The sequence below is a fragment of the Dioscorea cayenensis genome, chromosome 6 (genome assembly GCF_009730915.1).
Source record: "Dioscorea cayenensis subsp. rotundata cultivar TDr96_F1 chromosome 6, TDr96_F1_v2_PseudoChromosome.rev07_lg8_w22 25.fasta, whole genome shotgun sequence".
NCBI classification, from domain to species: domain Eukaryota; kingdom Viridiplantae; phylum Streptophyta; class Magnoliopsida; order Dioscoreales; family Dioscoreaceae; genus Dioscorea; species Dioscorea cayenensis.
Window position 1 is genome coordinate 1,863,670 of NC_052476.1, and position 14,570 is coordinate 1,878,239.

At 33.9% G+C, this 14,570-nt stretch overlaps 2 protein-coding genes and 1 pseudogene across 2 annotated transcripts; all 3 read right to left on the minus strand.

Annotated features, from left to right (window-relative positions):
- Nucleotides 1–62: 62 nt before the first annotated feature.
- On the minus strand, nt 63–6,160 carry LOC120263588 (golgin candidate 2). The gene is given in 11 exon segments (XM_039271550.1): nt 63–584; nt 664–711; nt 1,391–1,516; nt 1,673–1,765; nt 1,929–1,978; nt 3,154–3,211; nt 4,011–4,070; nt 4,525–4,635; nt 5,109–5,765; nt 5,767–5,964; nt 6,083–6,160. Coding segments are annotated over 11 exon segments (1,854 nt in total). The 5' UTR covers nt 6,137–6,160; the 3' UTR covers nt 63–185.
- An 876-nt stretch (nt 6,161–7,036) lies between these two features.
- Nucleotides 7,037–9,802, minus strand: LOC120263294 (NAD(P)H-quinone oxidoreductase subunit L, chloroplastic). The gene is made up of 4 exons (XM_039271161.1): nt 9,562–9,802; nt 9,372–9,482; nt 7,761–7,855; nt 7,037–7,186 (listed from the first exon to the last, which is right to left on the minus strand). The coding sequence occupies exons 2-4, from the start codon at nt 9,480–9,482 to the stop codon at nt 7,060–7,062; spliced, it is 333 nt and encodes a 110-aa protein (XP_039127095.1). The 5' UTR covers nt 9,562–9,802; the 3' UTR covers nt 7,037–7,059.
- Nucleotides 9,803–11,767: 1,965 nt separating this feature from the next.
- Nucleotides 11,768–13,915, minus strand: LOC120263646 (annotated as a pseudogene).
- Between the last annotated feature and the right edge of the window lie 655 nt (nt 13,916–14,570).

Consider the following 14,570-nt stretch of genomic DNA (forward strand, 5'->3'; position numbering starts at 1 on the left):
TCGCAGGGGCATAAATATAAAAATAGAACAAGAAACGTGTCAAATCTAAAGAAAAAACAAGGGAAAAAATGGCAAAATTATATTAATAGAAGACTTTAAGAGCATATTACAAACAAATGAAACACGTTTATCATATATATATATATATATATTTTTATTTTGTAATGCAGTGAATACAAAAACAATTAGGAACCTGATGTTCTATTGATGGAATCCAATGAAAGAAGTGCACCATGGCTAGCACTTTCAGATACTTGAGAATGGGACATTAATATATACATGACCCAAAGATGGAGGAAAAATAGATAAAGTATAGATAAACTCTTAGCTATTGGGTATCTCTTGAGAAAGATGGTACCGGAGACGAAAATAGCATCTAATTGGTATATTACTGATTGAAGTTGTTGTCTTCCGGATCGGATTTTATCGTGTAATGCTGGCTTTGATGCAGTGTTTGATGGTAACAGTGTTCCCGACTCGAGGTCCACTCTTGAGAAGGAATCTGCAAATCCAGTACCTGAATTGTTTGCAGCATCGGGAGCATGTGTTGATACTCCGTTTTCGTCGAGCATTCTGGAGGTCGCCTGTTGTGCATGGGGTGACAGTAAATATCAAGTCTGTTAAAATGGGATTAGAATTAGAAACAATAATGTTGCTACATACCTCTATTCTGAACAATAATGTTGCTTTTTCAGCAGAAAGAGCCTCAACCTGAATGGTACACAAAGTCAAACCACTTTGGACTAATAGAATGGCATTTTAGCATCAAGTTTTGCATCCCAAGGGGAGAAAATATAGAGTAATAAAATTGAGAAATAGTAAAAGCTGTCTCTATCTATAATTTATGGAATATTCAAAATGTGAGGCACACTGCAGATATAAAGATTATCAGGAATATCTTTCAAGTAGCCTTACAAAATGAAAGCAAGAACCAAATAAATTTAAAATGAGAAATTTGTTAAGTCTTGAGAAAAACATTTCACCATGAGGTACGAGTCCTTGACATAAGAAGACTTGCAAAGAAAAGTCCAAAGTGACTAATAATTGCATCATTTTGCACTTAAAACGTTTAACTTTTCCTGAGTAGCTAAAGTAGTCTATCTATCTACATGTTTTATGGCAATAATATGAAGTCTGGCTGCAATTGGGATACTAACTTCCACATCATCCTTTTTACCCCCACCTCTTGTCTGATATAAGATGGGCTTCCCTCAAGCCTTTATTTTACCGAGAGTTTTACAAATCCAATTCAAATATCCCCCATTCCCAACATAACAAGTGTCATGCGCTGAGAAAACAGTATCTTTCATCACAATGTCTACCCAAAACCTTATTAGCAAGTTAGCAAAACCAAATTATGTAAAAATAACAAAGTAGTGATAAATATAACCTGGGTTTGTTTCTGTATTAAGTGGTCCGTCAATTGACTAAGCCTCTTTTTGAGCTCAACTTCTATTTCTGTTGGATGCACCATCTCGCTTTTTGTGAGCTCAATATTCTCTTCTAGTTTCTTTGCCTACAAAAAAGGTAAAATGAAAGCCAAAAGAATCAGTCACAAGCACAGTGCAGATACAAATTTTGAGAAACAACAGTTCACACCGTATACAACAACGAATTAGAGCAGAAGATGAGATCTTATCATATAGCAAGCGGTTGTCCCTAAAAGACTTACTTTTTCCTTAAACTTGGCGATTTTATCACATATAAAAGAGTACTCTGCATCAAGTATTTCTTGCTCGATTTCATCCCTCTTTGAAGATTCTATCTATAACATAAGTTGAAAAGAAAATATCAGTTATATATAGAGAAACTTAAAACTTTATGCTTGTTAACAGATAGATGACAAAAGACATCAATTAAATTCATAAAAATTAAGAAAGCTAGCCTCTCAATAAAAGATGTGCCAGCAGCAGAGAAGGATGCTCACTTTGATTTGAAGGATAACCCTGGTGGACAACAGACAGTCTCCGCTTATATTCTATATAGAGAAAATAGAAACAAATATTATTCTTAGATAAAAAAAGCAATTAAATAAGAAAATAACATTTATATGTTATACTGCAGTACCATTATCTTTTAAAGTTTCTAATGATAACTGGCTAAAACTTACCATATCCAGCCGTGTTTCATGGACTGCATAGCAACAAAACTAATACTTCATAAAAATATTGAGCACAAGTTTCAATGATGGCATACATGAATAATGATGCAAACAGTTTTCAATGATGGCTTTCAATGATGGCATACATTGAATGATGAATAACATATACACAGTCATGAATTTTGACAAGATGCAAAAGCCTTATGAAGAAAGATTCCATATCATGTGCACCATAATGTAGGGTCCAATCCACTGCTTTAAAATGATGGGATGCAGATAAATAAAAAGAAAAATTAACCATTCAATACAAGCAAAATGGCCTATTTCTTTTCATTGTCTATATGCTGAGTCACGGCATTGTCTAGATCATCCATTCAATCAAGACATATATCTTGAGCTTAATGAATGAATGATGGGTCATGAAAGAACATTCAAGCTTAGTTTTCAAGTTGTTGATATGTACTTCCAACAAATTAAAGCAGAGGGTGGATGTATTTGATTGGATTCCAGCAAATTCCTTAACGATTTTTATGCTTTTAATTACTATAATTTTTAGTTTCACAGGGAGTGAAAGCTTGCTGGTTTAAGATTTGTGATGTTCTTGATCAGGTGACAGGCAAGATTGAAAGAGTTTTCCAGGCATTTGTGGTTTGACTTGGATAACCTTTGGGCATCATTGTACATCTCAAAAACATTACTAAATAAATAAAAAAAAAACCTTTTTTAGATAATATAAGAATATCCTTTTTCTATATAGAAAAAAATTATTTCTATTTTTAGATAATATGATATATCAGTCACCCCATCAAAATTCCCTTCCCTCAAGGAATGGAACCGACATTATGCCTACGGGCTAAGTCCATTTAAGTAATGGGCCGCCTCATACTCAAAATTAGAAAAAAATTTGCCATAGGCCCATAAGTGACACACATTTGCAAAAACACACACACAGAATACACACACATGCATGCAGAACTATGCATGTACGTGCATCTTTAAAAACATGCCCAAATTAATAAAATAAACTACTAAGAAGTTCGTGAAATGCCAACCTTCTTGAGCAAGTTCCTTCATCTCAACTTCTTGTCGTAGTTTAGCTACATTATTCACCTTCATAAAAATAATGAGAAAGAATGTGTCATATGCATTCAGAAGGATTATAGTATAAAGCAATTAACTCATTAGAGCTAATTAAACTTGCATAATATATATCAATTAGGAGAAACAATATTGAGATTTAGTCATTGGATGGCCAACACAGATAGCATGCTAATAAGGCCGGCAAATCATGGGTGAAGCTTTCAAGTATCGTTCTGGATATGGACATGTTGCAGATAGAAAAAAGAGATACTATTGTTAAATAATGCCTGTACTCAATGTGGTCCAAAGATTCGTTTAAGTTTTAACTGAAGTTGAAAAACATGAAAATAAGCATTAAACAAAAATTGCAGGTTCAAGCCTCACATAGCTTCTGAGAAACAAATTCCATGAAAGGATTATAAGTGAACGAAAAACAGAAACAAAGACCTCTTGGTAATAATGGATGGTTGTAAAATAATTTAGTCATGTTGTTAGAAACTAAAATAAGGATAGGTCAACTGTGGCAAGTAGATTATTCCCAGGTCACCAGATACTCCTGATAATTGCCATAATAGTAGTAAATGTAAGAGTAAAAAATGGAAAAGAACTGTCAGTTAATAGCCTAACAAAACAGTAATGAGGCAGAAATGATGATGTTTTGATCTCCAGGACAACAAGCAAATGATTCACTAAATATTATATGCAAGATCCCACCAGCAACACAATCCAACTAACAAACCAAGGCTAATGATTTATGCAAACATAATAAAGGGAAACAAATGTCAATTCATCCATCCTTCGAATTTAAGAGAATGGGAAAAGCACATACCTCCACTTCAAGATTCCATTGGGTTGTTGCAAGTGACTTGGCAAGCTCAACATTTGTGGTCTGCAATACCATATATCTTTTAGTAAGAACCATTTATTGCTTCATTTCTACCAAATCATAATATTTTTTACACAATTACTGGCACCAAGGTGGTCAGACAATCAGAATGGAAACAAGGGAGAAAATTTTGTTATGAAGTGACACAGAAAGCTGAAAAAAAGAAAGAACCAACATTTTCCTTATTCCACACTTACTAATGAAAATGATGTTCATTTTTAGCATTTTTATTAGTATTCATTAACATCCCCATGCATTTTTTCCATCTCATCAAATGAAATCTATCATAGACAAAAGTTTTTACAACAAAATTTCTTGTTGAATGAATGTAACATCTATGTTGCTATCTTTCAGCTTCAGAAGCAGAAAAAAAAAAAATTAAAGAGGTATTGGAATCATGACATTGGATGCATGAAACCAGAAATAAATAAATAAATAAATAAGAGTCAAATTGCACCTCAAGTTTAGCCAAGCGAGCAAGGGCTTCCATTCTGGTACTGTTATGTTTCTGCTTCTCAATTTCAACAGCCTCCAATGTTTCAATCATGCTTGTTTGCAGTTCTGTTGCCTGGTAAAGAAAGATCATTTAAATGAAGTAGACATCAGGGTTCATAAAGAATGAACTATCCATGCTCCATCATAATTTTCTCGCCTAATTAGGTTTAGCACAAGAAAGGAAATAAAAGGGAACACTGTTTCTTGTGTATGTATATATTGAAACAAAATTATATCAGGGAAATCATACATTGCAATACAGGCATAATAACAGCATTACATGTGAGTTTCTGTAAAATACACTAGTTCTCTTTGTAGCATTTTCTAATGAAAACAGCATATAACATAAAAGTACGAGTAAAAAAATATTATTGATGCACTGATGTATTGTTGCATGAACCATTCAAAATTATAAATAAAGCAAATCACATCTTGCACAAAATCCAAACTTCTTGTGTGAATTTCATTCATTTAATAAAAGTATCAATTCCATCAGGTCTATGACTCCATAATTAAAAAGCCAAAGAAATGGGAAGGAAAGATGACCTCTTGTGCTTGCTTTCTTTCTCGATCCTCCAGTATTTTCTCCAGGCTCTGCTTCTCACCCTCTAATTTAGCAACAACATCCTCTCGTTCTTGAATGGCCATTGCAGCAGCTGCCGCTGCCTTCTTCATAATCATCTGTTCCCTCCTCTTTCTCATCTCTTCTCTCCTTCGATTCTCCTCCTCCGAATCAGAAGTTGAACCTGAATCACTCTCCACATCAGAGCCCTCACCACTCTCTGAAGGGCTCCTTGCCGACATATCTTGAGTACCAGAAATCCGCACAACTTCACTAGAACTCCCAACCCCACCGGAATCATCTTCTTGGCCAACATCCACAGAGTTACCTTCTTCTTGATGCTTCCCAGTGGCATCAATAACTCTCAATGTTGAATCAGAAGACGAATCAGGCTCTGATATAGGGACGCTCTTCAGATTTCCATCCGCGGGCACAAGATCTGCTGTAATTCCAGGCTTTGAGATCCCCTTCTCCACGCCAGAGGCTGAAAAACCCAGGTCTCTTAGAACCCTTATGAGACGTCGTCGTTCCCGATCGCAGGCTCGGGCGAGCAACGGGGTAGATGGGCTTGGGAGAACTGAGAAGCTGGGTCCAATCGCCATCGGCGTCGGCAACTGAGGACCTTCTTGGCTGCAATTCTGAAGCAGGGGATGGAGATAAAGATGGAGATAGTGATGGAGATGGAGATGGAGATGGAGATGGTGGTGATTTCTTGGGGAGCTGCTGCTTGAGAGGCAAGGATGACTCGATCTTCTTGAAGATCTCTTCTTCCCTCAAAGAAGAAGAACTCGATTGAATCCTCTCATTCTTTCGCAGAGATTCCGCAGCTTGCTGGTCGATCTGAATAAAAAATCAACAAATTACGAGAAAAATTCAAGGACAGAAGCAAATCAGGGATCGATCGCAAGAGGAGGGGAAGGAGAAATAACAAAGAAGCAAAGAAGTAGATAATCCTTGCCTGTTGAAGTAGGCTTTCAGCGACCTTCAGCTTGGAGGAGATCCAACCCGCCATTGATGATCTCTCAGCTCCTCCGCCAAGCTCACTGGAAACGTTGTCGAGGGTTATATATATATATATAGCCCTATTTTTGTATGATTTTGCAGAAAACGTCCCTGACTCTTTTTACAATCACACGAATTTTCGAGTTTTGCTGTAAATACTAGATTTCTGAAGGAGGTATATGCAAAAATACTACATAGTAAGTAATAACATCATTTAACAAGTATAAAGGTTAATTAGGCCCTCAAGAAATAACTATTTAAATTGAAAATGTGCTTTTGGTTTTTTGGTATATCATTATGTCCATTTAGATAGAATAAACATTTGATACTTTGAAATATTTATATTTCATTAAATTTAAGTTTTCCTATTTCTCAACACTTATCATACCTTTTTGTAAAATACCCATGTTAGTCCCTGTACTTATTTCATTTTGCCCTTTTAGTCCTCCCACTAAGCTCTTTCAATTTCTCTATTCTTTGAATGAGTGCAATCAAATCCCCTAAGACTGTTCTAATCATAAAAGTAATTAATATACTACACAATTTATTTATAATAATCATTGTAATATACACAATTCAGAGAAATAATACAAATTCTTTATTTTTTATATGATTCATAGAATATATGAGCAATAAAAATTATTAATTTGTATGTTCAAAGTGTATATAAAGGACTTGATTGCACTCATTCAAAAAGTAAAAGGATTAAAAGGGCAAAGTAAAGAGAGTATATGGACTAATATGAGTATTCTACCCTTTTTTTTCATCCTTTAGTAATTTATTTCCTGCTAAAAAAACCATTTCCAACTCAATCAATTATGAAATATATCATTTACTCATTTTCCATAAATTAAACACAAATTAAACAAAGCCAAATTACATGAAACTAATAATAATATACATATATATATATATATATATATATTAATATTATCATAATTTTTCATATCTGTCTTTGTACAATGGGATATTATCATCATTGGGAGTAGACCAGGGATACTTCATTGTTGGATCTCTTGGGAACTTCCTGAAGTTCAGAAATGGAGCCCATAACATCAACCTACATTTACAATGTAAAATTCCTTGTGAGTAATTTCACAGTAATTTTTTTTTTTAAGAAGAAATTTTTTTACTTACAACAAGCTCCAAAGAAAATAAAAAAACTGACAATGAACTTAACAAGAAGTATCTGCATTCATAAACTTACTATTTATTCTAAAAATTTCGAAGATTTTCATTAGGTATTTGATGTCCATTAACCAACATATTTATACAATGAGAACAATTTTGAGGTTTGTAACAGCAAAATAAATAAATAAATAAATAAGGATCCTGTAAAGTCAGCAATTCATTCTCTTGACAAATTTGAGTTTGGGAACAAGAATTTGTTATCAAACAAGTTTAAACAGATGCTGAAACAGAGCATTTTATAAAGTTTTGCAACTAGATTGGACTAGAACAATATAAACCCTATATGTGAATTAAATATTTTGCATGATTAAGATGGAGTTGGTTCAATCTAAAAACTTAAAATTAACAACAGACATAGAGACTCAGATATCTATACCTTTTTTTTTTCTCCTCAGGTAACAGGATTAATACAAGTGAGAAATGAGAAGGAAAGAGGTGCTCACCCTGGGAAGAAGAGAAACACAAACATGAATTGAAAATACATCTCCACGAACTTTCGCTTGTACCACCTCAACCTCATCCAGTTCATGATGATAGGCTACACAAACCACAAAAATGACAACTTAGAAATGAATATGGATGAAATATGTACTAGATTAATTTTGTAAAGGCAAAAATGTTAGAATATTTCCTATTGTGGTTCTAATTAACCACATTAAGTAACCTTTTTTAATTGATTCGGTTTTATATGAATGTGAACTCATGAATTGTAACTAACTTGCAGATTTTACAAGTCATAAAAAGCAACCAGCGACACAAACCCTGTGGAGTGAAAGGTACTTCATGTAAAATATATGACAGTAATTGTTTTACAATTCTTGAAAAATAGACTGTATATCATCACACTATCCCCCAATTAAATCCACCAACCCTGAACACAAAGAAGTCACAAGAAAAAGTACTCACCCTAAACACAACATAATATACATATTAACAGTAAAACATGTTTAACAACAAAGATCATGTGTTGCAGGAGTCTGTAAGATCAAACCCGAGAACAGATGACATTAATCTCATGGTATGGAAACATACTTCATACCAAATATATGTAGTGTTTGATTCGCAATTTATGAAACATGATAGTTATGTCATAGCTAAGTTATAGTTATCATATACATAGAAGTCACACACAAAAATTCTTTTCTCGATATCAGAACATGATCATACACAAAATACTAAATATACAGTCCGTGAACTTAGTGCCATTAACTTAGTGCCATTGATAATTGGATCCCTAATTTTTTTTTTCAATAAAGTGGACAAGCCACGTGTTAGGGGTGTGTGTATCATCGAGAATTGATCATCCGCCTTGTGCACACTAACCTAGTGTCTAGCATGTTTCAAACTTTGGGCAATGAAAATCCTTATAAAATACCTTTTGCAACAGGGCTACTGTCACTGAACTAAAGACACTTTGATCCTTAACCATTTTTCTTGTAGTACATAAACCAAATTGACCATATATATATATATATATATATGTGCATATATGTATATATATGTATAGACCCATGTATCATGCATACTTGATTTCATAACACAGTGATGCCGGTCAAAGTGTTCAATAGTCATCACAAGAGAGTGCTATTGGCGACCAATCAAAGCGCAGCCACCACACCAATAGAACATTAACTAGGTTTACTAAATTTAATGACTTTGTAATGTCAGCCTTCGGGGTGAGCGTAGTGAAAGGCCCCATATACATATAAAGGTATATAGAGTGCTGCCAACAACAAGTGATATATTGATATTTGGATCTTATTAAAAAGCTGCACAAATGTTGAGAGTTTAAATCACAAATAATAGCATATTTCTAAAAATGTGAGTAGTGGTTGAGTACAAGTGATTCCAACAAGTACATGTAAACAATGTCAGATCAATGTCACCGCTTTTCTCATATTTCATAAACCAAAGTTACCCCCTTTAAAATTTAGGTACCAGATTCACAAAAAAATGTCTAATTGAAAGAACAACCATAAACTTTTTAACCTAAACATATACCAAGTATAGAATCAAGAACACAAATCACTGATGAGAATGAAGCAGTGGCTCACCGGCATGACAATGAAATAGAAGAACGAGATGATGCCTCCGGACACCAAAAGGGAATACAAATCAATCTCATCGTTAACTCCAGTGACAGCCAGAGCCGGCGCCACCCCCATCTTGCAATCATAAACCGCCACGGATTCAGTAGCAGAGATGGCAATCAATTCAGTGAAAGAGATAGAGAAATAGACTCACAGATGATAGAATGGTTCCACAGTGAAGATAGAGGCCGAGCTTCTCCAATGGCGGGCTTGAACGGGGCTTGTGAGAGAGAGGGATTTGGGGGCATGATTGATGATTGAGATTGAGAAGAGATTTACGGGTTTTCGTGCTTGGATTGAGGGATTCGTCGAGGTTGGAGGAGAGAAGGGAGAGAAGAGGGATCGAAGCGAAGCGAAATGGTGTTCATTTCGGAGGAGCTTCGAAGCCTCTCGTTTGAAAAGCTTATCGTTTGCATTCCTTCGTGTTATATATATATCAATATGATGATGGTTTTTTTACATACACACCCTCGTAAAAAGTTGTAATTGGTTTTACAGTATGATGATGTACCTAGGAAGAGAAAATTAATTTTGAGGGACTTTGTGATAATTTTGATGTTTTGATTTTTCTTGAAATGGCAAACTATTTTTTGAATAAAATATATTTTTAGTATTAAAATTTTAAGATAAATGTTGGTATGGAAGCCAATAACCGTGTCTCCCATGTTTTTGTCGAGAAGACGAGTTCAAATTTTACTTCACATGAGATGAAAGCACATGTGTGTTAAGGTATGAATTCTACATCTGTGCACATCATTAACATGATTTGCTCACTTTGTAAAAAAAAAATTTGTTAGTATGTGAGATAAATAAAAAAAACACACAAATAATTTTTATTTATTTGTTTATTTATAAAGTGGACAAGTCACGTTAAAAATATACATAAATGCGGAGTTATTTCACAACACATTATGTGGTCTCATTTTAAAAGGGTTGAGGTTCAAATCCACCTTTTTATACAAGAGAACAGGTTCTAATAGTTCAAGTGGTCCATAAATCAAACATGAAAAATTAAAACGAAGAATATCACTTTGATGAAATTGAAAAATATAATATTGTATTAATTGAATTATATTCTAGAATTTTTTGTTCCTATTTATTTTTTTCCTTTCATAGAAAAATACATCGAAAGTATTTGAGTGTTTTTTATATGTTTAAATATTAAAATTCAAAATCACTTATGTAGGCGATATAACCCAAGCTTAAACTATTTTGGCCAATCACTGCTTTTATCGTTTTGACAAACCATATTAGATAGATTAAGTTTTATTGACTTTCACTTGAATGCTTAATTATTAAAAAACCAAACAAACAAACAATTCACATAAGTATGTATTGTTTTCAAAAGTGCTTATTTTTTTAAATAAACAGCTTTAGTGTTTTGGTCAAAATCGACACAAATAATGTTTTTCACAAAAACATTTTGAAAAAAAACCTCACAAAAGCATTTAGCAAAAAACCCCTCCAAATACCTACCTTTATAAACCAATACAACCGACTGTATTTATATTTTGACAAAAACACCCTTCACATTAAAAAAAAAACCTTATAAACTATTTTTTTGAAATAAATGTGGATAAACCACAACTTTATTGAATAAAAAGCAATAGAAAACAAAAGATAAATCCTCTCACCAGAAGTGAAGAAGAGAACTAAAAACAACAAGAAAATAAAAGTACAAAGATTAAAGCTGGGAAGGCGGAAGAGACCCTCTGGTCCCTCAGGCCTGCCCAAACTAGCAAAATGAACAACTACTCCTGCGCAGGATCAGGGTCGAAATCGCCAACTTGATTTGAGACTCTAGCGCCTAAGAAATTGAGTTGAGCGCTTATAAACTATTTCTATAATACATCATCTGAATTTACTTTAATTTGAAAAAAAAAAAGCGCATATTAAAAGTTAAAAAAAAAAATAATGAAGTCAATCCAAACAACAACTAAACCAGAGCAATAACATCAGACAACTCTTCTTCTATAAACACCACATCCAAACAATCAAGAGTTGAATGATTGCCATTTAAGCAATACCTGTTCACATTCTTTATATATATATATATATATATATATATATACATAAGAAAAAAAGAAAGAAAGAAAGAAAAAGAAGAAGAAACAAACTTGATACATTACCAAGAAAACAGAAATGATTTTGACTTAAGCCTACCTCAATCACCAAATTAATCCACCGAGCATGAAAGAACAACAACAATTACAAGAACAATTAAATTAAAACCTCCAATGGACAAATCAACCTATCTATTAATCATCAAATTAGTATTTCAGTACCATTATCATCGTATCTGCATAATAACTGCTTCCTTCAAAGAATTGGAAAATAAATTAAGATAATCGAGTTGTAAATTAGGACTCTTCGACCACTGAAAGCAAGGATTGAACACCAAAAACAAGGAATAGAATTCCACTGGAGAATGCCACCTACATAAAAATGAACAAAATGTTAAAACCAGAGATTTATCGTTTATAGATGAAAGTATGATGGGATTATCATTATGTTTTTACCATCTTCTCAGATATCTGGGATGCCAAGCTCTTCCCACCAAGAACAGCAGCTACTGTACACAAGATTTGGCCTCTGCAGTTGAATTTAGAAAAAATTCATCAGTATTTGAAAATGAAAGGATAAATAATCGAGTAACAGAAAAAGAAGACATACAGAATGCCTCCAAGAATGACACCGAAAGGGTCCTCATCAGCTGCCAAGCCAATAGTAGCAATCTAAGAAGAAAAAAAAAGGCAAAGAAATAATTCAGAGTTTGAGTTTTATCATGACCATGAGTTGAACACAGATTTCCCAAGGGAATACCTGACTCCTGTCACCCCCCATTCACCGAAGAAAGTGATTGAAAATGCCTGCAACAATCGAATAATTATTAACATTATATGATCTATTCATTATTTTTTACAAACATCAACTAGTTCATATGTGACTGCTACCTTCAGAAGAATTGGTGAGAAGAATTGCGTCAAAAAGGGTCTCTGTTGTTTCTTCAAATCTTCTGCCTATCAAGTACATATCTCAATCAATAAGTAAAACAGGGACAGAGAATTAGCTCAAGTGTCTCGAGCAATTAAACCTTGTACGATACTGAATCAACATCAAATTACATCAGTTATGAGAATTATGAGGCAAAGAGCATATAGTCTATAGGTATAAGTGCACTTATCCCATTGTAAAAGTGTTTTGTGGGGGTATATAAGCAAATATAACTTTTGTTAGGATTACAAGCACTACTCTTGAAAAAATGATAGGGAATTTCTTATCATGTATATGGTAGACTAGACCTGATAGATTCCAATAACTATATACCCTGCACATACCCAAATAGGAAGTAGAAATCACACTAAATACCCTGTACATACCCAGTGGGAACTATGTGCATCCACTGAAAATGCTCAACTAACCTTAGGACCTCCTTTAGCACCATTTTTATCAGCTTTCAAATCAGCATCCTGACATTGTATCAGATAATTATGGTTAGCAAAGTGTTGATGTTGTGAGTTCGACGTAGCTTTAAGGATGAATAGAAAAGAAAAACAAACCAATTTTGCTTCTACTTCAGCCAACTCATCACCATCCCTTAAGAGAAGAAAACAAGTGATAAATTTCAAAAGTAACATGGACCCAAAATAATGAAACAAATATAAAAATATTAATAGAGGCTCCGGTTGATAACCATACCCGTCTTCTGTGAATCCTTCCCACATTGACCAGAGGCCAAATGCAAAGAACAAAATGGTTGTTATATTGTGCGTCCATTTCCGGGATAGCTGCTCAAATTTAGTAAGGTTTAAAAATGGAAAATAATGAGGAGTCAATCAGATAATATCAACAACTCCATGCAATGGAAGATAAAGGGAAGTAAGCACAGTCCCCTCCTGCAAAGCAATTCCTGTTCCTTTTTCCCCCTTTTTTGCCTTTACTTCTTTTACATTAATAAGAGACTTATATTTAGGTGGTACAATGAGCTGAAAGACTAAAACTTACAGGAACACAATTTTGGATTAAAACATAGAATATCTTCAGAAAGAAAGAAACATTAGTGGAGATCAGCAGAAACAGAAGAAGCAATCATCCAGAAGAAAACTATTATAATAGTGAAAGTAGTCCTTTATGATCATTCCAATTTTTACCATGAAAAACTTGATTATAATGCACCACATGCAATGCTTTAATAAACCATTTCTCACAGTCTTGATACTTTCAGTATAAAGTCACAGCAGTTAATTCTAGGCCTTCCACACAAGATACAAGTATTTAAAGCACAAAAATAAAATAATCATCAGGACTTAAAACTCTGAAATGGAGTTATTTGGACAAGGGATAGATGAGGGTTTCCAGCTTCATCCCATCATCTTATTTTTCTTCAACCATGCCTATGTAGCTACTGATAAAGTTTGTTCAACTCACTATTCAGATGTTTTTATGAATTTAGAGAATCACAAAGACATGGACAATATTTGCACCACCTATTCATGGCTTACATCCATCAAGGGGACGCATTACATATAGTCGCTACATGAAGCCAAAAGAATGAATTGCTCCCTGAGAAATTAGGATCTAATCCAATACAAGTTATTCCAAATTTGGTCATTTCTTTATTTAATTATGCTATCACAACTCCAATCCGGAGAGCTTAATGTACCATTAAGGCAGAGGTTAGAGACTTTCATGATGATTACTAAATAAAACATATGCAAACTGCAAAATGGATATTTATCCAATGGTTGAGCTACTAATTTCATATTTTAATTCGATAATGTGAGCTCCACTCCAGTTTAATCCTAGCTGTTGGTGTTATATTTAATCCTAGCCATTGACTTTTATGTTTAAAGTTTTTCAAAACCCTAGCCACCGCTTTGCCTACTTCTGATTTAGTCTCTCCGTTTAAGAAAAAATTGAGATCTACTCCTTCCGGCAACGAAAACGAGGAACTCACCTCCGAGGGTGCTTGATTTCGAGTGTTTGAGGTAAGATCCGGATTTCTTTTTGTTTCTACTCTTTCTTATGCTTGTTTGTGACGTGATTCTAGTTAGCGTTAGGGTTTAGTGAGAATGTTGAATTGTTTTCTTTGAGGATAAGATTCAGAAATTTCCTGTTAGCATATCAGAGATCCCTCTTTAATTTTGGGAGACCTAGAGACAA

What these genes read in the sequence shown, in the direction of transcription:
- LOC120263294 (XM_039271161.1), bottom strand. Translation starts at nt 9,482, where the DNA reads ATGGGGGTGGCGCCGGCTCTGGCTGTCACTGGAGTTAACGATGAGATT. An exon ending in TCTATTTCATTGTCATGCCG is followed by an intron (nt 7,856 to 9,371) that starts GTGAGCCACTGC and finishes TGGTTTGTGTAG; the next exon opens with CCTATCATCATGAACTGGAT. An exon ending in GTGTTTCTCTTCTTCCCAGG is followed by an intron (nt 7,187 to 7,760) that starts GTGAGCACCTCT and finishes TTGTAAATGTAG; the next exon opens with GTTGATGTTATGGGCTCCAT.